Here is a 24,570-nt window from a genome sequence, read left to right on the forward strand (position 1 = left end):
CTTTCGTTGATCAATAATTTATTTCTAACGAATCCATCATTTTGCAATTAAATATACTGTTAAAAAAAATAGATATATAAATAAATGTATATTTATCTATATATTTATTTTTTGACAGTATATTGAATTGCACAATGATGGATTCGTTAGAATTAAATTATTGACCAACGAAACTGAATTTATTTCCAAGAAAATGTGTTTTCTTAATTAAATATTAATTAGTACAGGAAGCTCTATAAGCCGGTAATTCATATGCCGGCAGTAGAGCATTCTGTACTAATCATCACTTTACTTTAATGAAAACATCAAATGTTTCTTCTAATTATGTTATGACAATAACATTATTAGAAGAAACATTTAGAATTATATGTGCGCTCAGCTGATTGGCTGTTCGGCTGAGCGCACATATAATAAGCCGGTCCGCAGTACAGTCACTTCATTGTGCTGCGGACCAGCGAAGAGGACACATCGGGGTGAGTATAGAGCTCTCCCCACCCCCTCCCCAGCACTGCACCCCTCCCAGCAAGGAAGGGGGGGTCAGTTAACCCCTTCCTTGCTGGGATGGGTGCAGTCTGACATCAGTCTGGCCCCCCGGGGGTTAAGGGGGATGCAATACATCCTCCCTTAACCCCTTGGGGGTCAGACTGTAAGCAGCGATCTGTAAAGATGCTGCATACTGTAAGGAGCACAACACCGCTCACAATGATGGGTGTTGTGCTCCTGTTTGTGTTTTTTTTGTGTGTTTCTCCCTTTTTGTTTTTCAGATATCGGTATCCTGGGGATTACGTCGGATTCCATGGACTACGTCGATGACCAGCGGTTGTTCTTTGAATTTTTTAAATAAAATGGTCAATGAGGGGTGTGGGGGTGTTTTTATTTGAATAAAAAAAATTTTAAACTTGTGTCTTGTCTTTATTTCTTTACTTTTTAGACTTAGTAGTGGAAGCCGTCTAATAGATGGAATCCATTACTAAGTTGGGGCCTAGTGTTAGCCGGTATAAAATGGCTAACAATAACCCCCTATTATTACCCCAGTACCCAATGCCACCAGGGGTACTGGGAAGAGCCGGGTGCCAGTGGTCCCGGAGCGTCAAAATTGGCGCTCCTGGACCGGGCGGCAGCAGGCTGGTAATATTTAGGCTGGGGAGGGCCTAAAACAATGGCTCTTCCCACCCTGGTGTTACCAGGCTGCTGTCGTTTGGTTTTTAAATCGGCTGGTTATAAAAATAGGGGGGACCCTATGCGGGTTTTTTTTTTAAATAAATAAATAATAAAAAAAAAACACATAGAGTCCCCCCTATTTTTATAACCAGCCGGGTGAAAACCAAACGACAGCAGCCAGGTAACACCAGGGTGGGAAGAGCCATTGGTTTAGGCCCTCCCCAGCCTAAATATTACCAGCCTGCTGCCGCCCGGTCCAGGAGCGCCAATTTTGACGCTCCGGGACCACTGGCACCCGGCTCTTCCCAGTACCCCTGGTGGCATTGGGTACTGGGGTAATAATAGGGGATTAGTGTTAGCCATTTTATACCGGCTAACACTAGGCTCCAACTTAGTAATGGATTCCGTCTATTAGACGGCTTCCACTACTAAGTCTAAAAAGTAAAGAAATAAAGACAAGACACAAGTTTAAAATTTTTTTTATTCAAATAAAAACACCCCCACACCCCTCATTGACCATTTTATTTAAAAAAATTCAAAGAACAACCGCTGGTCATCGACGTAGTCCATGGAATCCGACGTAATCCCCAGGATACCGATATCTGAAAAACAAAAAGGGAGAAACACACAAAAAAAACACAAACAGGAGCACAACACCCATCATTGTGAGCGGTGTTGTGCTCCTTACAGTATGCAGCATCTTTACAGATCGCTGCTTACAGTCTGGCCCCCAAGGGGTTAAGGGAGGATGTATTGCATCCCCCTTAACTCCTTGGGGGCCAGACTGATGTCAGACTGCACCCATCCCAGCAAGGAAGGGGTTAACTGACCCCCCTTCCTTGCTGGGAGGGGTGCAGTGCCGGGGAGGGGGTGGGGAGAGCTCTATACTCACCCCGATGTGTCCTCTTCGCTGGTCCGCAGCACAATGAAGTCACTGTACTGCGGACCGGCTTATTATATGTGCGCTCAGCCCAACAGCCAATCAGCTGAGCGCACATATAATTCTAAATGTTTCTTCTAATAATGTTATTGTCACAACATAATTAGAAGAAACATTTGATGTTTTGAGTAAAGTAAAGTGATGATAAGTACAGAATGCTCTATTGCCGGGAATATGAATTACCGGCTTATAGAGCTTCCTGTACTAATTAATATTTAATTAAGAAAACACATTTTCGTTTAAATAAATACAGTTTCTTTGTTCAATAATTTAATTCTAACGAATCCATCATTGTGCAATTCAATATACTGTCAAAAAATAAATATATATATAAATATACATTTATTTATATATATATTTATTTTAACAGTATATTTAATTGCAAAATGATGGAATCGTTTACATTTAATTATTGAATAATAAAAGGGACTTTATTAGACAGAAAATGTGTTTTATTAATTCAATATATTAACCATGAGACACATCGGCTATAGTGCAGAGGATCGCAAACCCCGGTAATAGCGATTCATGTAAACTGTGTTCCCTGCTTTCCCAGATGCATCCAGAGGTGTTTCCATCACTTTCTTAACATTTTATTTGTTATTTTTAGTTGAACCAGATTTCCAAGTAAATGACCGTATGTTTTGAGCCGCATGTCTATTTTTTCCCACGGCCGGAGTTTCACCCGCACATTTACAGCCGCATAAAAAATACAGCCGCACAGTTACAGCGTGTGAACCCAGCCTTAGATAGAAGAAGCAAGAGCAGACAGCCTTTCAACATTATTATGATCCTGAACAGTCAGTAATCAGTTAAGTAAGACCGATAATCGTTCATTGTAATAGGGCCTTTAGACCCCGGCTGGTTAAAATTTTTCTCATGTTTCTGCAACACTATAAAGAATCAGTGAACCTTCTGCATTTTCCTGACAAGATGGTGAAGGATATAAAAATCGAAGGGGCTAATGAGATTCTATCGTTTCCAAGCATTCCCAATAGCATGGCTTTTACTCTTGAGTATCAATATCTTATTTTAGGTACATGCTGCTACACTGAAACATGTCTAAATGTATTTTCACACTTAATTCTATTTACATGGCTCCAGTAAAGACATTCATAAAAGGATTGGTGGAGAACTGGCTTACTTGAAAGAAAATCCAAGCATTGTTTAGTGAGTCATGGCATGCCTTGCTCTAGTAACTGGTACAAACTTAAAGGATTGTTAAAGATCTGTGTGTGCTAGACTATTACAGCTGAGGACGAAATACATCAATAAGAGAACACTTATGTGGATGCTAATGCTCTTTGATCATTGATGCAATTAAGAAATATTTCATTAGATAAACTTTCAATTCATTGCTTTATAAGAAGTCGAGATTTGGAATCGAATCCTTTTTGTAAATAATACAGTGTGTTGAGGTCTTGGAAAAGTAAGTTTCACCGGCCAAATGCTTTAAAATCCACCCCCTGAAATGTGTTTCAGTTTAACATTACCACCACTTTAGGGTAATATTGGAGTTGATGATATTACACAAATATGTTCTGAAGCCATCTTTCCCCCCTGCTTGGGAAAACTCCAACACCACTTGTTTCCGTTGAATTAAGCAAAGCAGAAATTGCTCCAAGAAGGAAGACTCCTTCTAGTGATATGTTATTACTCTACTTTACATGAAGAAAATTAAAGAACATGAAAAATATGCCTGTAAAATCTCCCCAATAACAACATAGGTTGAAAACATTTTTAATGAGCCATAAGCCATTCTCTTTTAACATTACAAAATGTAGTTGTTTTTCCCACAGCACTACTGTACCAATGAAATGTGATAGTCTGACAGCTAGGAGTCTCAACTGTTATTTTATATGTATTTTACCAACAATGGGTTCTAATTAGAGATGAGCAAATTTACAGCGAATCGATTTGTTAATTCGGCATTGGGTTTATCAGCTTGCTGCCTTTTAACTCAGTGCCGTTCTTCCTTGGGTGCTGAGAAAAGCTGGATAAAGTCCAGAGAACCTGAGTTCTCTAGTTCTAATATAAAAATACACTTTTTTTGAAAATTTTTTGAAAGCCTTTGTTAGGGTGCGTTCATACATAACCCATCTGCAGCGGATTTCACAGCGCGAGTTCGCGGGAAAATCCACTGCAGATGCCTCTCTGTCACTTTCAATGAGATTACGAGATTGTCATCCTGCTGGGAGTATGTAAGTGACAGCCCCCTTGACACCCCTTAGCCCAGTACTTACATTACTGGCGGGCCAGCACACTGATTGGCTAAGCGGGACTTCCAGATGACAGAAACCCCCATGGCAAGCCTGAGCATGGACTCTTTATGTATGTACTGGGTCACGGGGGGTTAAAGGGGCTGACTTTTACATACAGTACTCGCAGCAGGATGATAATCCGGTTGTGATTATGTTATCTCATTGAAAGTAAGGGTATGTGCACACTGACTAATTTTGGCGGAAACTTTGTCACGGAATTCTCAGCTCGTCGTGTCTCCACCCGTGTCATATACTCCATTATATGCACGGGCGGATTATGCCCTCCATCCAAAGAATGAACTTGATCACTCTTTGGACGGATGAAAGAATCCGTCCGTGCATAGAATGGAGTATATGACACGAGCGGAGACGCGACAAGCTGAGAATTCCGCAACGACGTTTCCGTCAAAATTACTCAGTGTGACATACCCTTACAATGCAGGGACCCGCAGCAGATTTCGCTGCACACTTGCAGCGTTAAATCCGCTGCATATGCGTTATGTATGAACGCACCTTTAAGCCACGTTAACACAATGTATGACGCCGGCCATTCTGTGACGGTGTCAGTAAAGTTTTTTCTAGCTGGTACTGCAGTACCGACCGGGATAAACGTAATTTCTATTGAATTGGGATGCGGGCGCATTCATGTGCGCCCACATCCCAATTCACCATTGCACACAATGGAGAGTGCGGCCGGAGCCGCACTCTCCATTGTGTGCACTGCCAGGGTTGTGCGGCCACTATTCAATGAATAGCGGACACGAAAAAAACGAGATGTAAGTTTTCGCTGTGGCCACTAGGGATCCCGTCTGGGGTGTTTACTATGTGTATGTGATTTCATAGACTGCAGCACAATGTAAATTATCTATTACTTGCAAATCAGCAACAACGGCTGTGATTAATAGAAAATTTATGTTGTGTGAACGTAGTCATAAACTTCAACAATCCTCATAGGATATTTACTCCATTGTATAAATCTCTAACCTTGATTATAGCACTTAGTGTCAGAGTATAACTGAGGAAGATGAGACTTCAGTTACTGTAAGGTTCCTTTTCCACGGGCTGATATGGGGCCAGCTACAGACGCAAACAAGCATCAGTCAAGGCAAAATAAATCACACCACTGGGCTGCATAAATGACCATTGTATCAATCATGCAGTTATTAACATTCATTGTTATCGGCCATGCGTCTCCTGTTTACACAGAGGGATGTGCCGCCGATAACGATAAATGTTACTGCTGCAGAACCGCAGAAAAGTTCCAATCAGCAGACAATCGGGTGTTTTTCCGCTGCCTGATCATGACAGGACTCCCAAAAACGCTCCTGGACAATAATCTGCCCAAGTAAAAGGGCCTTAACCCTTTACTTCCTACCAACTGATGTCAACAGGAGATTAAATAGATCAAAGATAGACATATAGATTTAAAGGGGTTCTCCCTATTAGAAATGTCATATTCCCTGCTAGTAATTTTTTAGTAAATACAAGTGGATCCTTTGTTAAAGCGTATTGCGAAGAGTCCAACCGGAGGATTTTGGGAAGAGATTCTTGTCAAGGAACCCTTTTAACACATAGGGATTGTACAAAATAGAGAACCCCTTTATTATTTTGCCACCTTGAGTGATCTGTGTGAAACCGTTGTGATAATATAGATACGTATAATACTCGGGCAAATCAAAACACAGCTGCCTGTTTAGAAAATAACTATTCTATAATGCAAAAGCTTTGGCTATCCAGACATGATGGGAATTGTAGTTTTGCAGCAGCTGGAGGCCCGCAGGTTTAAGGTCCCTTTTCTAAGGAATTATTTGACTGTACAATGCAGCTGTGAACAATAGAAATTCCTTGGTATTCGGTTTTTATTTGCCGATGGAAAATGCTTGTTCCTTGTCAAATGTAAAAACGTATGACAATAATAATAACATAGCAGAAGTGAATTATGTAATGTACAGTCTCCAGTCATGTTATTTACAGTCGCTATATACCTTTTCATTACCATAACTGACTGTATACATAATTCAAAGACAATGGATTGCACTGGGAATATTCAGAGTTGCTCTGTATAGGTAATTTTACACCGTCTTGTTACATCTATATGTGTAACCTTTTGCCTGCAAGCAATTATCTAGAGAGCACAGACCATCTATTCATTTTGAGAGAGAAAAAAAAGTAAAACAGATGCTGAACATTGGTGCCTTGTACACATCAAACTTTGTTGGCTTAGAAACACTGTGTAAGTTGGTTGCAACTCACAGAAATGATCTAATCAGAAATATGCTGGTGAAAACATCATCCCTTGAAACGTGATATATTGTATGAGTTAATATCCCACTTAAATGGCTGCATTTTTTTTTTACATTTTCACAATATTTAAGAATTTCTTATTTCCTCTATTTTGATTTAGTTTGCAGGGTTGGTGATTGGTAGATTTGACCTCCCTGACCCTAACTTCCTGTCATTTTATAGATTGCCAGGATTAAGAAAGCAGCATCACACCATGGTTATACAACTACTACTACTAGTACTACTACTTTGTATTCTAAGTTAATATAAATGTATAAAATGTATAAAGTAAAAGTTTTTTTTATATTTACATTTCCACTTCTGTTACTGGCATTAGTAAGGGGCAACATGGCCCCCTCTGCTGCCACTACCATTTGTGGTGGGAACTGCAGGGCTAATCTCCTGCTCTGCTCGAATGCTGGCGATGTATATTCTTATATACAGTATCTTGGGGGGGTGCTACCCAACATGACCATCAGCTTCTGTACAGCGAGCAGTGATTGCTGTCACCGCTCACTGTGCTAGAACCACTGGCAGAGCAGGTGGACATAATAATCGCCCCACACTGGTCATGTCAGGCAGAATCCCCCTGGGTACTGTATATAAGAACATACAGTACATGGGGGGGGAAATGGGACCCTGTTTTTTATAGTGTTGTACCTGTTAGAGCACAGCACAAACATGGGTTCGGTTTCGAGTCCATCCGAACCTGAACGTTCTGCATTTGATTAGCGGTGGCTGCTGAACTTGGATAAAGCTCTAAGGTTGTCTGGAAAACATGGATACAGCCAATGGCTATATCCATGTTTTCTACATAGCCTTAGGGTTTTATCCAAGTTCAGCAGCCACCGCTAATCAAATGCTGAAAGTTCGGGTTCGGATCGACTCGAGCATGCCTGAGGTTCGCTCATCTCTAGTGGCAGCCAAACCTGAGCCGTCTCTTACTGAAGTGCACAGAAGTGCATATGGGAAGTAAAAAAACTATAAATTTATTTTAATGAAGGCATATTGCAAAGTAAGTGTATTAGCAAAATTAGTTTCCAGATTACTCCTATAAGTGTAAAAGTGGACGTACACCTTCAAAACTATCAGCCTCGACAACTTTTTAAACCTGGCGTGGTTGGTGTAAAGGGACAAAAAGTCATAATTGTTTGTGATATTCAAAAAAGTTCTGATTTTAAATGTCCTGTGATATTTGTAGTAATAAGGGGCTTTATGTGAACACTGGTCATGTTGATTAGGAGGATTAATAACATGTGCCATATATTAAATACACTTAAATACATTGTGTTTCAGGGCTCAGTTACCTGGTACAGTATATGTTGGGATACCTTTAAAAAGGTTTTCTGAGAAATACTGTGGCTCAGCCATAGTACTTATAGACCAAACAGCTGTTTAACCCCTTTGATGCTGCTGTCAGTACCAACTGTGGCATCTACGTCTGAGTTCCTGTCTGAGCTCTGACTAGTACCCCTGTGATGCAAATGCAGGGTGCCGATTGGTTGTTATGGCAGTCAAGAGCCCTCTGAATGCCTAATAAATAACTGCCATGTTAGGCTAGGTTCACACTGCGTTTTTGCAATCAGTTTTTTTCATCGTTTGTTTGCAAAAAAAGGATGAAAAAAAACGGATTGCAAAAACGCAGTGTGAAACTAGCCTTAGAATGTTAAAACGTATTTTTTATCTCACAATAAAAAAAAACAAGTGCCCTACAAATTTGCATAATTCTGTTTCCTTTGAATTTACACCCTATATATACATATTTTTTTTTCATTTTGTAATTCATAATATGGGAAAGAAAAAAAGGAACAACTTGTTCTGTGAAAATGAAACCATCTTATGCCTCTGTAAATGGGAAAATGAAATGGTCTTGAAAGGCAAGAAGGGCAAAAAAAAGTAAAAAAAAAAAAAAAAAACCTTCATTAAGATGGTTAAATGAACAACCCCAAGGATGTCATTGAATTATTGGATTTCTAATTTGACTATTTACTACTATTGGAAAAGTATAAATTCTTCATTTACTTTATAGAGTATGGCTATGTTCAATCAAAGTAAAAAAAAAGAAAAGGCAGCCGCTTTTGAGATGCCCATTATTACCACATTTTAATTGACCTTAATGGAATGCATTGAAGTCAATGGAATGACAGCTGTCCAATGCACACAGTGTATTAAGTAACGGACGTTGTCTGCATGGATGTCAAAATAATGATTATGACAATTATTTTAGGTCGTCTTTTGCAACAAACATTATTTTTTTGTTGTTTGTGCAGTTTTTCTTTTTTCGCCACTCTTTGCCATTAAATTACAGCCATTAACTAAATTTTAACAGTGTGTGAACATAGCCTTTCTATGTTTTTAATCCACTTCTGCTTTTGGTTGAAAAATACTGTGTGAGAACATAGCCTTAGGATGTTAGAGGCCGTAAATGTTTAGTAACAGTTTTCAAAATTTTTGTGAACATTTCAAACTCTGAATTTTTTAAGGACCAGTTCAGTTTGGAGTACATTTTATACTACATTGTATACTACAAATCCCCATAAATCACTCAATTTTGAAATCTTCACCTTTTCAAATATTTAAATCGACATTCATACAGGTTTTTTTTTAACCCTTTAGGCATTTCACAGGAATAACTGAGGAAATAGCGGCAGTTACCCTAAGCTGCCAGCTATCATCTGCCAGTTTAGCTGCAGCTCCTTGCCTCTGTTTGTGTAAACAGTGAGCATCAGGTGCTGGTCAGTAATAGTACGTCCTGGTGCTGACACTAACCTCCCACCAGGATGTACTAACTTCTACAAATAAGTGGACTCTCACTAATAGAGAAGCATGTACAACAATGTTTTTCTTAAAAAAAACAAAAAACAAAAACAATGGGCACTTTGTTATCTAAATTATATGGAAAATGTATAATACAAGCTACAATCAAAAGTCTATATGTTTGAATGTACACAGAGCTACAGAGTTGATTCAGTTGCTTGATATTCCAGGGCACAGAAATCATCCAGTCTTATCACCAGCTGCAGTATTGCTGAGCAGTTCTTAGATCAGAGAAATCCCCATGGTAGTTTCTGGCATATATGATGGGTATGGCCTTTGATGTCTGAATTTTGGTTTAAAGTATAATGATAATCCATTGCCCTCAGTGCTTCTGTGATTTATGTGTTGGAGCCAAAACTCTGATAAAAGTGAACCTGGGAACATCAGAGGGAAAGAGCTGGTTTAACTCATTGTAGGCTAAAAGCATTGCAGGCTTTGAATTGTTGGGGCATGGAAAATTCTAGCAATAATGCATAAATTTCACAATTAAACAGGTCACAGAGAATAAACCGGAAAACAATAAATAAGTATGGGGCCATTTTATTCAACAGCTTGTCAAATATTCAGCATATGTATGTAAAGCAATTATTCCTCTGAGAACAGTCATCTGTATCAATAATATGATTCATAAACAAGTGGAAGGAAAGATTGGCATCCAAGTGGCATTCCCCCCTTATTCTATCAGCTGTTTTGAAATAGAGGGTAAACATTTTTCTGGGACTTTCTTGAAAATGTGATCTCTTCAGGCTCCATGTGTTATTTTTAGAGCTAAGCGAACCGGGTTTGGGTTCGAGTCGATCCGAACCCGAACGTTCGTTATTTGATTAGTGGCGGCTGCTGAACTTGGATAAAGCTCTAAGGTTGTCTGGAAAATATGGATACAGCCAATGACTATATCCATGATTTCCACATAGCCTTAGGGCTTTATCCAAGTTCAGCAGCCACCGCTAATCAAATGCCGAAAGTACGGGTTCAGATGGATTCGAGCATGCTCCAGGTTCGCTCATCTCTAGTTATTTTCTATTATATCAGAGCTAGTTGGTGGAGGAGAGAAGAGGAGATCCTGCTTCCCCGTATTCTCCTTCAGCCTCTATTAGTCAATCACAGGGAATGCTGATCATAGCTTTCTTATAAAATAATTAAACATGTTATATCGCCACATGCGTAATTGCCCAAACTATTAAGATATATCAATATTGATCTCATACGGTGAATAGCTCCAAGAAATGAAAAATAAAAGGGAAAAAGAATCTGAATAGGACACTTTTAGGCCTATTTATTCTTTGCAAAGTGTTTTTAATTTTTTTTTAGGTTGAAAAATAAAATAAACCATAAATAAATTGGCTATTGTTGTAATGAAATTTTATCTTACAAAGAATTTGTTTTCTATGTCACCATGTATTCTATTGTAAAATAAATGGTGCCATTACAAAGTAAATTTAGTTTCACAAAAAATAAGCCCTCATATGACTTTTTTGATGCAAACAGGAGAGTTATGAATTTTAGAATGTGAGGAGCAAAATTGAAAATGCAAAAATGAAAAATCAATGTGTCCCCTAAGGGTTAAAATGTAGAATGGTTTCCAAAGGGGTTACACATTGGTGGTTTTCACTGTACTGGTACCTTAGGGTCTCTGTTAATGGAACATGATATTAAAAGAACCATTGCAGCAAAATCTATGCTCTTTCTTTTCTGAGCACTGGTTTGTAATTATACAGCAGTTTCATGACCGCATTTTGCTGTATGTGAGAGAAATGTCATGTTTCGTATGTTTGGAATCTCAAGGACTCTGCAAACCTGAAATGGTACCTGAAAAATTCTAATAAAAAGGATCCCCCCCCCCAAAAAAAAAAAATCCACTAGGTGCTATACAGTATGTTTCTAAAGCCTATGCTTAAGTCAAGTGGCACTCTAGGTTAATGTGTTTCTAAAAGATGTTAAAATCAGGACTATGAACACTGAACTGTGTTTCCTTGTTATCTCCTGCTGTGTTTCAGAAAACTTGGATTAAAAGTGAATGTCACTTTTTCACCTCAAGTATGCTTTACTACTTGTAAAACACCTTAATGGTGCGTTCACACCTACAGGATCTGCAGCTGATTTTCTGCAGCAGATTTCATTTAAATAACTGAACACAGCATCAAATCTGCTGCAGATCTGCTGCAGATCCTGTAGGTGTGAACGCACCCTAAGCGTTAACAAGCTCCGCAAATGCCATTTTAAACTCTTTAAGAGTTTAAGAAATTTTTATAATTGTGTGATTTAGAAATTAGGTGACTTCTGATATATAAGCCCCTCAAAGATGTTTCAGAATAAAAGCTTCTTCAGATACTGGATATCAGTGACAGGAAGAAGAAAAACTGCAGAATTACTGAAATAGCTTATAGGGGCAATACATTTATTGATGGAGATCACTGGAGTCACTGACTGATTTGAATAGTTACTTCTGCTCAGTGTTTTCTCAAGGAGGCTCTCAGAGTGTTTTCAGAGGCTAATGTTTTGGGGAAGCCTGCTTGTTTAAAGTTGAATAAGGCAATGGTTGTAGATGTCCACTCCAAAGTTCTTTAAGAACTCTGATCTTTAATTGGAGATTCTCCCAGACAACCTCTTTAAAACATATCTATCGTTCAGGAAGTACAGCAGGATACGTTGAAAAACTCTGGGTGCAGCGGTGGCCCAGAGCATGGGAGAACATTTTAGCTAGGTCCCTACTGTGCATACATATCATAGTTAGACCTTTCTGTGCCCCCCTGGTAGTTAGTCTTCTTTCTTCATTCTTCATTCTTATGTAGGTAAACCCCCTATAGATAGCCCCCCCTGTGCTGTAGGTAATCTCTCTGTAGGTAGCCTCCATGTAGTTATCTCCCTGTAGGTAATTCCCCAAAAGGCAGATCCCTTCCCCCATGTAGGCATCTCCCTGTAGGTAATCCCCCAGTAGGCAGATGCCCGCCCCCCTTTCATGTAGGTATCTCCCTGTAGGTAATTCCCCAGTAGGCAGATTCCCTCCCCCTTCCCCCATGTAGGCATCTCCCTGTAGGTAATCCCCCAGTAGGCAGATGCCCCCCCCCCTTTCATGTAGGCATCTCCCTGTAGGTAATCCCCCAGTAGGCAGACGCCCCCCCCCCCCCTTTCATGTAGGCATCTCCCTGTAGGTATTCCCCCAGTAGGCAGATGCCCCCCCCCTTTCATGTAGGCATCTCCCTGTAGGTAATCCCCCCGTAGGCAGACGCCCCCCCCCTTTCATGTAGGCATCTCCCTGTAGGTAATCCCCCAGTAGGCATCTCCTGTGTAATAAGAAAAAACAAAGTGATACTACCCATCTGGCTTGAAGCGCTGCAGTCTTCTGGCACCTCCTCTCCCTGATCTGTGAGTCACTTGTGAGCTAGAGCACTATCGGAGGAAGTGGCCTCTTGGGGCTGGAAGCATAATGCAGCCTGCAGCCACAAAAGTAATGGGAAGGGCAGGGAGCTAAAGGCCCCATGCCACATGATTTAACTGAGTGCCCCAGTCCAGGTTACAGTTTTCTTGGTGGCACAATAAGGGTCTACTATACAAAATATTGGCTTTTGAGGTTGTGGTCGACTGGTGTATAAACACAACCACAAATGCAAGTTCATTTATTCCATTCCAAAACAAATTACAATTAAAGACTGCAGTATGTGAAATGGCCCTTATAGCCCAGAGATGCCATCCTAGTTGTTTTGATATTTAGAAGAAGTCCACAGACTTATTCCTTCAGAGCTTAGCTGAGCTTCTGTAATGTAGTGAACATGTTTTCTGCATGGCATTACTGTACAGAGACAATAGCAATTCCTAGAATGTAAATCCCTAGAGCAATCTACAATCATGGACATGAGGATAGGAAAAATATTAATCATGTACAGACACTTTCCAGCTACTTAGTTCTTCTAAGTTTCCGAACTGAATATTAAACAGATCTCAATTGTGATACATACATCTGCAATTACAATGAGGCTTTGTTGTTAAGCTATATATTTGCTTAGAAGCAGAAGCTTTGCTGGTTCTATGAAGGATTTCATGCACCTACAGTAGTTATAAACATAGAAACCTTTTATTTTCTAGAAACAGCACCACTTTTGCCCATATTGTCTCATATTGCAGCTGATGCCCATTCAAGTGAATTGATTAATAAAGAAAAATGAACAAAAGAAAACTAAGCATGCAGATAAGGATCATTCCTTTTATTTGGTTCTGTTTAGTTATTTTTTGCTTCATTTCAGGCTTTTTAGATTTGAGATTTGGTGCAAGGGATGTGCAGGTGCAGGATAGCATGGCAGACAAGGGGGGGGGGGGGGGAACTGCAGCACTAAAACTTTACTGCACACTGGAACAGGGTTTACAAAGTTTTTCTACAAGGGCCACTATTACTTAAAGGGCTTTTTCAGGCAAAATGTACTGATGAGCTAACCACCCATGCCAATGAGCAGTTCAGTGCCACACTACACAGTGAATAGGGTTTGTCTCTATTCATTGTGTAGCATCGCAATGTGTAACTGCAGCTCAGCTCGACATTCAAGAAGCTGCTGTTACAGGTCACCGATCAGTTACTGATAAACTATCCTGTAGTTAGCTCATTAGTACATTTTGAGCAAAAAAACTCTTTAAGGCTATGTTCACACTACGTAAAACTATGGTCGTTGTTGCCGATGGCCGGTACTTAAGTACCGGCCAAGATGATCCGGCCAGAGGCCGGCCGTTCCGTGAACTGGCCGGGGTCACGGAACGGCCGGTCTCATACATAGTGTGAACATAGCCTAAGGGTAGCTTCACACGTAATAGTAGCGGATTTTAGACTGCAAGTTCTGCAGCGAAATCTGCTGTGATTCTCGCTACTGTGAGTTTGAATGGGGTAAAAGCTGCCCCCTTTAACCAGCAGCTGCCCAGAGCATACTTTACCTGGTCCATGCTCCGGATGCATCTGAGGCTTACGGCTCCTGTAGGTCCTGCTCAACCAATCAGTGCACGGCCCTACCGCAATCACTCTTTGGCTGGGCGGGACCTAAGGGAGGCGGGAGCCTCAGATGCAGCCGGATTGCGGACCAGGTAAAGTATGCTCTGGGTAGCAGCTGGTTAAGGGTTAATTACATTCTCGCTGCCAACATGTTACCCCATTCAAACAAAAAGTAGCGGGAATCTGACCTGCTGAAGTATATGGAGGAGTAGCCTGAGGGCAAGAGAAGCTAGCGCTTAAGAGTGCTAGCCCCATGTACCAAGCAGTGAGTCTAACAATAGACTTGTTGTGCAGGAGTGGCCCAACTGTCTGCCTATTTATCATGATAAAAGTTCATCTAAGGCAAATATTTTTTTCCTTGGATTGGTATAGCTAATTTTACTGAGCACATCTTTCCGAAAGTACAGCTCCACTTTCATTATGAGTCAAAGAAACTCAAAACAATGTGATCACTCTATTCAAACCATATTCCTACATTTAGGATGAAAACAAAACATGGCCAGTTCTGTAACTCACTATACACTTTTCTTTCTTCCTCTACTTTAATTTTGAAATGGAATATACATATATATATATATATATATATATATATATATATATATATATATATATATATATATACTTTTCATCCAACTCACTTTTTGACTCCCTGAAAATCTGACTTTCATCCCCATCACTCCACAGAAATTGCCTTAACCAAAGTTGCCAATGATCTGCTAACTGCCAACCTCCTTGACTTATCTTCTGCCTTCGACACAGTTGACCATTCTCTCCACTTACAAATTCTCTCATCCCTTGGCGTCACTAGCCTAGCCCTCTCCTGGATCTCCTCTTACCTCTCCAACCGCACTTTTAGTGTCTCCCACTCCCACACCACCTCCTCTCCTCGTCCCCTTACTGTTGGTGTTCCACAAATCTCTTGGGGCCTCTTCTCGTCTCCATCTATACTTCTGGCCTGGGACATATAAAATCCCACACCTTCAGGTACCACCTCTACGCCGATGACACTCAGATCTACCTCTCTGGTCCGGATGTCACCTCCTTACTATCTAGGATTCAAGAGTGTCTATCGGCACTCAAACCCACTTTAGAACTCACTACCCCGAGACATCCGTCTCTCATCCACCATCAAGTAACCTGAAAACCCATCTCTTCAAAGTAGGCTACAACCTACAATAATTCTGCATCACACTTGACTGGCTGCATTTTACCTCCTGTTTCTCTCCCCATACCTTATAGTTTGGAAGCCCTATTTGTGTACTAACATGCCATTTGCCTTCATGTAATGTGTTTTGATCTTGTAATGTTCCTCTTTGTTACCCCCTATCACTTGTAAAGCGCTCTGGAATTAAGCGCGCTTTATAAATAAATAAATAATTATATATATATATATATATACATATACACAGTATATATATATATATATATATATATATATATATATATATATATGTGTGTGTGTGCGTTTGTGTGTGTATATGTACATATATGTATCTCATATTTTCCAGCGTGTAAGACAACTGGGGGTATAGGACGGCCCCTAACTTCCAGTAAAAATTTACAGTTTGGGATATACTCTCCATATAAGCAGGGGTGGATTAACTTTACCATAGGGCCCGGGCTGTTCACCAAGCCTGGGCCCCCCAAACCACTGTAACTAAGGCATCACTAGCGTGGTGTTTATAGTACAGGATTGATAATGTCATGATGCCCTGATTTTTTGCAAATCAAATCATGGCAGAACTGTAGCCAGAAGACATTTCACCCCTAAAGGTATCAGTCTTTTTAGGTGGCCATGGGCCCCCTAGGGGCTCAGGGCCCCGGGCTACTGCCCGAAACGGACCTGTTATAATCCGCTGCTGCGTATAAGAGTACCCCTCTTTCAGCGCACACTAAATAAAAATGAATAAAAACCATCAGACAGCAGGGAGATCTAAGAGGCAGAGAGGGAGGTACAGTAATACCGGTAGGATACAAGGGCGGCCAGACGGGTGAAAGAGGTGTGTTTTTCTGGGCACAGTGCCACTCTACCGTATCGCTTTTTTCCATAACCCGGACGCCTTCAGCTTGTTCTGCATGAAGAATACAGTCACTACGACCGCAGATTCTCCAGTCCAGTTCCAAAGTTTTTCAGCACCCGCCCTATTAGACGACACCCGGCATATAAGACGACCCCTGACTTTTGAGAATATTTTCCCTGGTTAAAATGTAGTCTTATACGTACTGTACTGTATACTGTATATATTCATTATTTTATTTTATTTTGCTTATTTATTTTTACCTTCTTTTACCTTCTTTTGGCCTTAATGACCAGGCCAATTTTCATTTCTAAATTTTCCTTCTTTCCTCCTCACCTTCTAAGCGCCTTAATTTTTCACCTACAGAGCTGTTTGGCATCTTGTTTGTTTGCGCCATGATCTCTAATTTTTGTCGGTACCATATTCATGTAGATTGGATGTTTTGATCACTCTTTATTATTTTTTTCTGTTATATAATGTAACAAAAAATAAATTCTGGTGCTTTTGTTGCTTTTTTCATTTATGTTGTTTTCTTCACCATGCGGGATCACTATTGTTATATCTTATTAGATCAGACAATTACTCATGTTATAATATATAATATGGTTATTTATTTTATGTGTTTTATGTATAGAATGGGAAAGGGGGATGATTTAAACTTTTATTGGGGGAGGGGCTATGTCATGTGTTTTTTAACCTTTTTTTTATTTTACACTTTTTAAGTCCCCCTAGAGGACTATTACATTCATGCATTACTTTCCCAACACTGATCAATGCTATGCCATTGCATAGCAATGATCAGCATTATCTGCGATCCTCATGTAGAGCCTTCCTGTGCCCGACTCTATGAGAGGATCCCATATCCGACTGCATGGAGGAAGTTAAGAGACCTCTGGCAGTCAGAGGAATGCTACTACTGATTTATTGAATACCAAACCAATGAGTGTTCCAAGTCATTGTTCTTGTCCATTGTATACCACTAAGAATGTAATAGCATCTTTTTTGGTGCCAAACAATAGTGCCCCGCACATAGTAAAATAGTTTCCCTAGTATTGGTGCCATTGTAGTGTCCTTCCTGCTGTAATTGTCCAGCCCTGTACTGTTATTTGGCATTATCTTCGTCCGAAAGGAGCACTGCCCCACCCTCATAGCCTGGCCACTCCATTGATAATCAATGGACTGTTATAACAACCCATGCACAGCTGCTATTTAGACAAAACATCAGCTCTCACAGATTCCAGCCAAATATTGGTTGGGCACTTTGACCCTGGGCATTGCTGGGTTCCCCTTCCTTCCTGTGTCATAAGAAATATGTAGCCCCCTGTACATATATATATATATATATATATAAATATAGTGGTACCTTGGTTTAAGAGTAACTTGGTTTAAGAGCGTTTTGGTTTAAGAGCTCACAGTTTTTCAAAATTGTGACTTGATTTAAGAGCATTGCTTTGGTTTAAGAGCTCCCTGCACTGGGTGGGAGCGCGAGTGGAGGAGGGGCATAGTCTGCATAGCGGTGTCTACAGAACTGTACTCTGACCCAGGAAGTCTTCCCCACCTTCCAAATCATAGCAGAGCCACTTCAGGCTGGGGCTTACATCAGGGGACAGGACTGTGGGGGTAATCTCTCCATAGCTGTAACCCCTCTCTCCCCGGACAGGAAGTTCTGCATGTATGTCCCCACATCTGCCCTGCTCATTCCTTCATGCTCTCTGCAGTCTCTGTCAGCCCTTGTGTTTCCCATCCTCTCCATTAATGTACAGTTACTTATAATATCACATATTCTGCTGTTTCTGAATGTTTGTTTTATTTGTTTTACAAGGTATTCAGAATAATAAATAATTACTTTTGGGGTGCGGAACCAACTGTCTGCATTTCTATGATTTCTTATGGGAAAATTTGCTTTGGTTTAAGCGTGGATTTGGATTACAAGCACGGTCCTGGAACGAATTATGCTCGTAATCCAAGGCACCACTGTATATATATATATATATATATATATATATATATATATACGTGTGTGTGTGTATTATGCAGCCAATTGAAATGTTGTTTGCCCCTTGAAATCTAATAAATTTAATGTATGCTCGGTGTGCCACTTCTTTGTTTCCATTCAGATACAATGTTCCTATTACCTTTTGTATACAGGGGTAGTGTATTGAAAAATGTAAATAGATCTCCACCTAGTGGCCACATTGCTTTTTTACTCTTCTGACACAGATTACTGTGTGTGAAAATTAGCCTTCACAAAAAATACCACTCATTATTTATACTGATTAATAGTTTCTATATCTTTCAGATAACATATTATACAATACAAGGATGAATATTCCAATCACACTGAACTCTTGTAGATACTGTAATTAATAAGTCAGAGACACTTTGTGTTGCAAACAGGAAAGCTTTATTTTTATATTAAATTTTTTATTATACTGAAGGTTGTTGATACAGCATGCAACAACTAGGCTATAGTTGTAGGGATAGAACAGTCGCTCATACTGTATACTAGGCACTGGCACTTATGGAGGTGGGGGGGGGGGGGGGGGAGTTCTGTGATGGCTAAGTCATTTTTGTTTCCAGAATCATCTTGACCAGCCTGTAGCTTGCATGCCATTCACATTTGTGGATATTAAAAGGGCAGTTACTTTAGCACATTCTAAGTTCACAGTCTCAGACTCAGCTCCTGGCTCTTCATCTGCTGTTTTTTTTTTATCTTGTCTTCTTCTCCTTTCAACTTTAATCTTAGTCAAGTGTCTTCATATCGATGGATTCCTCAATAATACCTGATAATTGCAAGGCATCTAGTCATCTGGCCAACTCTTTAAGATCTTCTCAACACTGAGACACATCACTTACTCAGATGACATTATTGACCTGGTGTCTCTAAAAAGGAAAAAAAAAATGCAGCAGCAGCGAGCGGGTGAGTGAGGAGGGGGCCACGGGTGTGTGTGTGTGTGGGGGGGCTGCCTGGGTGATCGGTGAGCGATGGCAGCAGATCCGTTGCTATATAAGTCGTTTGTCTTTCAACATGTTCGATGTCGGGCAGTAGCGTAATTTGGTGGGGGCAGAGGGGGCGGATGCTCCCGGGCCCACACAGGCAGGGGGCCCACTGAAGATTTCGCCAGTTAATGCTGACCACAAAAGCTATTGCTTTTGCAGACAGACTTAACAAATGTTTATTGGTCACTTAGTGTTCCTGGGAGGCCCACACGGCTACCGAATGTTGTGTCTGACTATTTAGCTGTATGCGCTTGTATGTGAGGAGAAGATACTGTTGAATGCAGCAGGGTGATTGACAAGGTGAGGAGAGCATTGGCTCTCCACCCTGCCAATAACTGTTGTGGCCACAAGAGGCTGTTTCCTCCCTTAGAGCTGTGGGACATAGATGATGTCATTTGTGTGCTCACAGAGCAGGGAGAGAGTTGACATCAGAAGACTACAGTACTGCAACCGCACAGCAGGTAAGTAAGGCTTTTTTCCCCTTAGTTATAGAGGTGGAGACCTATGTGGGTGGGTGGGGCTAACTCCTAGGAAGGATTTCATATATGGGGGTTGGGGTATGGGATGTCCTGGCTAACTTAAAAGGGTATACCTAATTTGGAGGAACAGTAGAGTCTACTTACAGTGGTGGTGGTGGTGTCTAACCACCAGGAGCATTACCAGGTAGATTACTGCTGGGAAAGGGGGTGGCCACATGGGGAATACATACCAGGGGGATTACCTAGATGAGATGGTGCTGGAGGGGATGCCTACATGGAGGATACTACATGGAGGTCTAAATACTAGATAGATGCACAGAGGGGTAGCTAACTTCTATATGAGGGCACAGAGGGCCCTAACTAGTACTACATGGAAACAGAGGAAAATAATAACTATATTGGGGCACAGATGGCCTAACTACAGAGGGACCTCAATACTATATGGGGAAGCACAGGGAGGGTCTATCTTCTATATGGAGGAACAAGGGGGATAATCTACAATGTTAGGGTATAGATGGTGGGCTTTTTACAATATGAGAGCATAGTGGGACCCTGCAAACTATATGAGGGCTAAAATTGGGTCTAAATACTACATGGAGGCATCAATTGGCTGCTCTCATATACCCTGTACACCAGGATTAGTGGTGCTGATTTCTCCTACATTTTTCATGTATTGTTTCTATGGATTTATAAAGTAATTATTCCTTTTAGTTAAATAGTTGCCTTGAACTGCATGGGACTATTTATTATTACCCAGAATTGTACTATACATTTACTCTACTACTTTGTACTGCGGGTATCCCCTTTGGGTGTTGCTAATTTGGTCATTGCCCATCAGCTATGGTGTAGTCCTTATGCTGCCCAATAGATATTAGACAGATAGATATAAAAAAAAGAGATAGAAGAATGGATGGATGGCTAGATAGAAAACAGAAACAGCACCATAGCTTACTCTATGTTGTGTGTGGTATTACAACTTGGTTGTAATCTCTTAGTGGAACTGAGCTGCACTACCACATCCAAGCTTTGGAGGTGAGTGACGCCGTTTCTGGAAAAAAAGACAGCTATGTTTTAGCAATGCTGGATAACCCCTTTATTTTTTACATGGTTATATATGTGAGATGTAAAAAGTCTTTTCCACTGTTCTCAGTCCCTGTTCACTATGAATAATGTGGTAGGTAATACCCTATATTATTCAGAAAGCATTGTCATGTGCTGAGGTTCCCTATGGGTAACATACTGTAATCGGTGGGGGGCCCACTGAGACTCACTCGCCCCCCCTAGGCTGAACCCCTAGCTACGCCCCTGATGTCGGGTGATCGCTGCCTCCTATTCCATGGGATGATTATCGGCCGTAACAGCCGATATCGGGCAAATGCGGCCGATAATCGTTCCGTGGAATAGGGCCTGTAGTGCAGATGTTACAGTGCCTTTACTTACCACCAGCTGCTGAGTGGATCTGCTGGCTTCTCCTCCTGTCTTCCTCTCCCGTTGTGTTTTGACCTGGTGTTTTAAGGGGGAAAAAAATCCGGCCTCCTCCACCCCTTAATAGCCGGCCAACTCTCACCTTTTTCCTGATCCCCATGACAGAACAGTCATAGAGATGAGGACATATTACCAGTAACTGTAAAATGATCATAGGCATGGGCTAAGATGGTAAATCCGGCCTCTTAATAGCCGGGTAGTACTTTAAATTTCCCCATCACCCAAGACAGTACAAAGCTTGTGCCGTCTTCAGTGAAGTGAAATCTGAAGATCTATTTACTAGTATGAAATGTATTATACATGCCTATGCTTTCTGGCACAGATGTTACAGTGCTACTTACCACCAGCTGCTGAGTGGATCTGCTGGCTTCCCCTCTTGTCTTCCTCTCTTGGTGTCTTTTGACCTGGTGTTTTAAAAAGAAGGAGAAAAAAAATCCGGCCTCCTCCACCCCTTAATAGCCGGCCAACACACACCTTTTTCCTGATCCCCATGACAGAACAGTCATAAGGATGAGGAAATATTACCAGTGATTGTAAAATAATCATAGGCATGGGCTAAGATGGTAAATCTGGCCTCTTAATAGCCGGGGAGTACTTTATATTTCCCAATCACCCAAGACAGTACAAATCTGGTTCCGTCTTCAGTGAAGTGAAATCTGAAGATCTATTTACCAGTATGAAATGTATTCTACATGCCTATGATTTCTGGCACAGATGTTACAGAGCTACTTACCGCCAGCTGCTGAGTGGATCCGCTGGCATTACCTCTAGCCTCCTCCTCTTGATGTCTTCCTCCTCTTTGGTCTCAGGCACGTATCTTTGGTCCCACGCCTTGAGTTTAGGATAATCTACTTTCTAGTAAAAATAAAATGTGTTACACATGCCTATGACTGGTAGTGCAGATATTACAGCACGTTTACTTACCACCAGCTGCTGAGTGGATCTGCTGGCTTCTACTCTTGTCTTCCTCTCCCGATGTTTTTTGACCTGGTGTTTTAAAAAGAAGAAGAAAAAAAAAAAATCCGGCCTCCTCCACCCCTTAATAGCCGGCCAACACACACCTTTTTCCTGATCCCCATGACAGAACAGTCATAAAGATGAGGAAACATTATCAGTAACTGTAAAATAATCATAGGCATGGGCTAAGATGTTAAATCCGGCCTTTTAATAGCCGGGAAGTACTTTAAATTTCCCCATCACCCAAGACAGTACAAAGCTAGTGCCGTCTTCAGTGAAGTGAAATCTACTAATCTATGAAATGTATTCTACATGCCTATGATTTCATGCACAGATGTTACAGTGCTACTTACCTCCAACCATACTTACTGTCATCCATGCAGGGTCCTCAGGTCTTCTGTTCTTCAGGACTTCTCATGATGGTCTTCTGGCTCAGGCACACAGCTTGCTCTGATGACTATTGAGCTGGTGTCCTGTTGAGGGTTTCCCAGTTGACAAATGAAAACCCTCGGAACATGTCCTGGGCGGCTGGTGTTATAGATGACTTGGCCTCCGCTGCTTCGATCTTGTCGATCTTGAATGGTCTAAAGCTGGGCGTGATGTTGTTCGGCTACGAAAAAAATTGGTAAAAGAAAATATCATGATATGGTCATTAGAATGGCAGTTTTCACCTTCCCCAACTTCCAAGCACAAAAATACTAATGAGAAATAAACCATGGCTTAATGTTTCATTTCCCAGCATTACCTGTAGCCCATAATACATGTTTTTCATATTGCATAGAAAAGGCTAAATCAATTGTACTATAACAGTCCCGAACATGGCAAAACCTCAGGGAGAAAAACCTGGTCTTAAGGACAGACTCTGTAATCATTGGGTACTGTTCTATGGTACAATTTTAGTCAAAACTAGCGGTGGAACCTGAAATTAGTTTTATTAAAAGTTCTATACTTCTCCCTTTTGGATCCATTTCCATTTCTCATTAAAATGATCAAACTTGTGTGAGGTGGACCCTATGGGGCGTTCATTGCAGTTACAAGCATTCCCTTAAAGGGACAGTGTCACATTTTTGAAAATTTTTTAATGAAAAGTACTAAGTATAAATGAGTCTGTTGGATGTTTTTTTTTTTTTTTATCTAGTGTTTCAGTATTTTTTTCTAAAATGTATTGCTGCACAGGGGGCTGCCATGTTTATAGTGTCTGTGTGTGACGTCATTTCACGACACACACACAGACACTATACGGCACCTCCACATCATTGAAGTGAACCGACGGAGTCCGTCTGGTTCACTTCACTGGAGCCTCCGTCACTGTGTACTGCGCATGTGCATAGACATGCGCAGTACACAGCTACAGTACATGGGGCGGGTGGCGGCGCCATTTTCTTGAGGTCCCAGCCCGAGAATCGGGGAGGAGAGAGAGACCGCACAGTGATTGTACAGGAGAACTGTGTGCAGCTCTCTCTCCCCCCCGCCCCCCGCCGGAGGGGGAGAAATTGAATAAACTTTTGCTTTGGGTGCCGGGACATTGCTATCACCCAGCAATGTCCCGGCACCAGTCACCGCAGCTCTCTCCTTCTTTCCCCCAGCAGCAGCTCAGCAGCGTTCTGTGGGGGAACGGGCTTGGAGATGCTGCGGGGGGAAGATGGAGAGAGTAAGGCTGATCGCAGGGGGAGCAGGGCACAGCAGCGTCTGCTGCATGCTGTCCCCCCTGCGGCTGCCGGACCCGAGAAAAATCCTATGCAGACCTGAGAGGGATCCGGGCAGCTGTCAGTGAACCGGGCCGGCGAGGACTGGTGGTGCGCGGGGCTCCCCCGCTCCGGGCTGTGACAGGAGTGGAATGCGGCCTGGGAGATGGGGCAGCCCCGGCGTCCACCGCCCGCCGCCGCCGCTGTTTCCACCTGGTGGCCCTGGACGCCGGGGCTGCCCCATCTCCCAGGCTGCATTCCACTCCTGTCACAGCCCGGAGCGGGGGAGCCCCGCGCACCACCAGTCCTCGCCGGCCCGGTTCACTGACAGCTGCCCGGATCCCTCTCAGGTCTGAATAGGATTTTTCTGCACCATTAGACCCCCGATGCTAAATCCGGCCCTATCACCTCCTCTGTCACCCCCATCATCCCCCTCCTCTGTCACCCCCATCATCCCCTCACCTCCTCTATCACCCCCATCATCCCCTCACCTCCTCTATCACCCCCATCAT

The 24,570-nt window shown here is 41.7% G+C and overlaps 1 protein-coding gene across 4 annotated transcripts in view; it reads right to left on the reverse strand.

Moving 5' to 3' along the window:
• Positions 1-18,990: 18,990 nt before the first annotated feature.
• Positions 18,991-24,570, reverse strand: part of LOC138779683 (protein kinase C delta type-like) — a 21,907-nt gene continuing 16,327 nt past the window's right edge. The window contains exons 7-8 of one of the 4 annotated variants that reach the window (XR_011361140.1): positions 22,150-22,983; positions 18,991-19,235 (exon numbers count right to left, since the gene is read on the reverse strand). Coding sequence is in view for 1 of the 4 variants with exons in the window: in XM_069956620.1 (XP_069812721.1) it covers positions 22,831-22,983 (153 nt within the window). In the remaining 3 variants the exon portion in view is untranslated. Of the gene's footprint in view, positions 19,236-21,244; positions 22,984-24,570 lie in introns of those variants that run through there. The other 3 variants (XR_011361137.1, XR_011361139.1, XM_069956620.1) reach the window with 3 other exon arrangements.

This window comes from Dendropsophus ebraccatus, chromosome 1 (assembly GCF_027789765.1).
Source record: "Dendropsophus ebraccatus isolate aDenEbr1 chromosome 1, aDenEbr1.pat, whole genome shotgun sequence".
Taxonomy (NCBI): domain Eukaryota; kingdom Metazoa; phylum Chordata; class Amphibia; order Anura; family Hylidae; genus Dendropsophus; species Dendropsophus ebraccatus.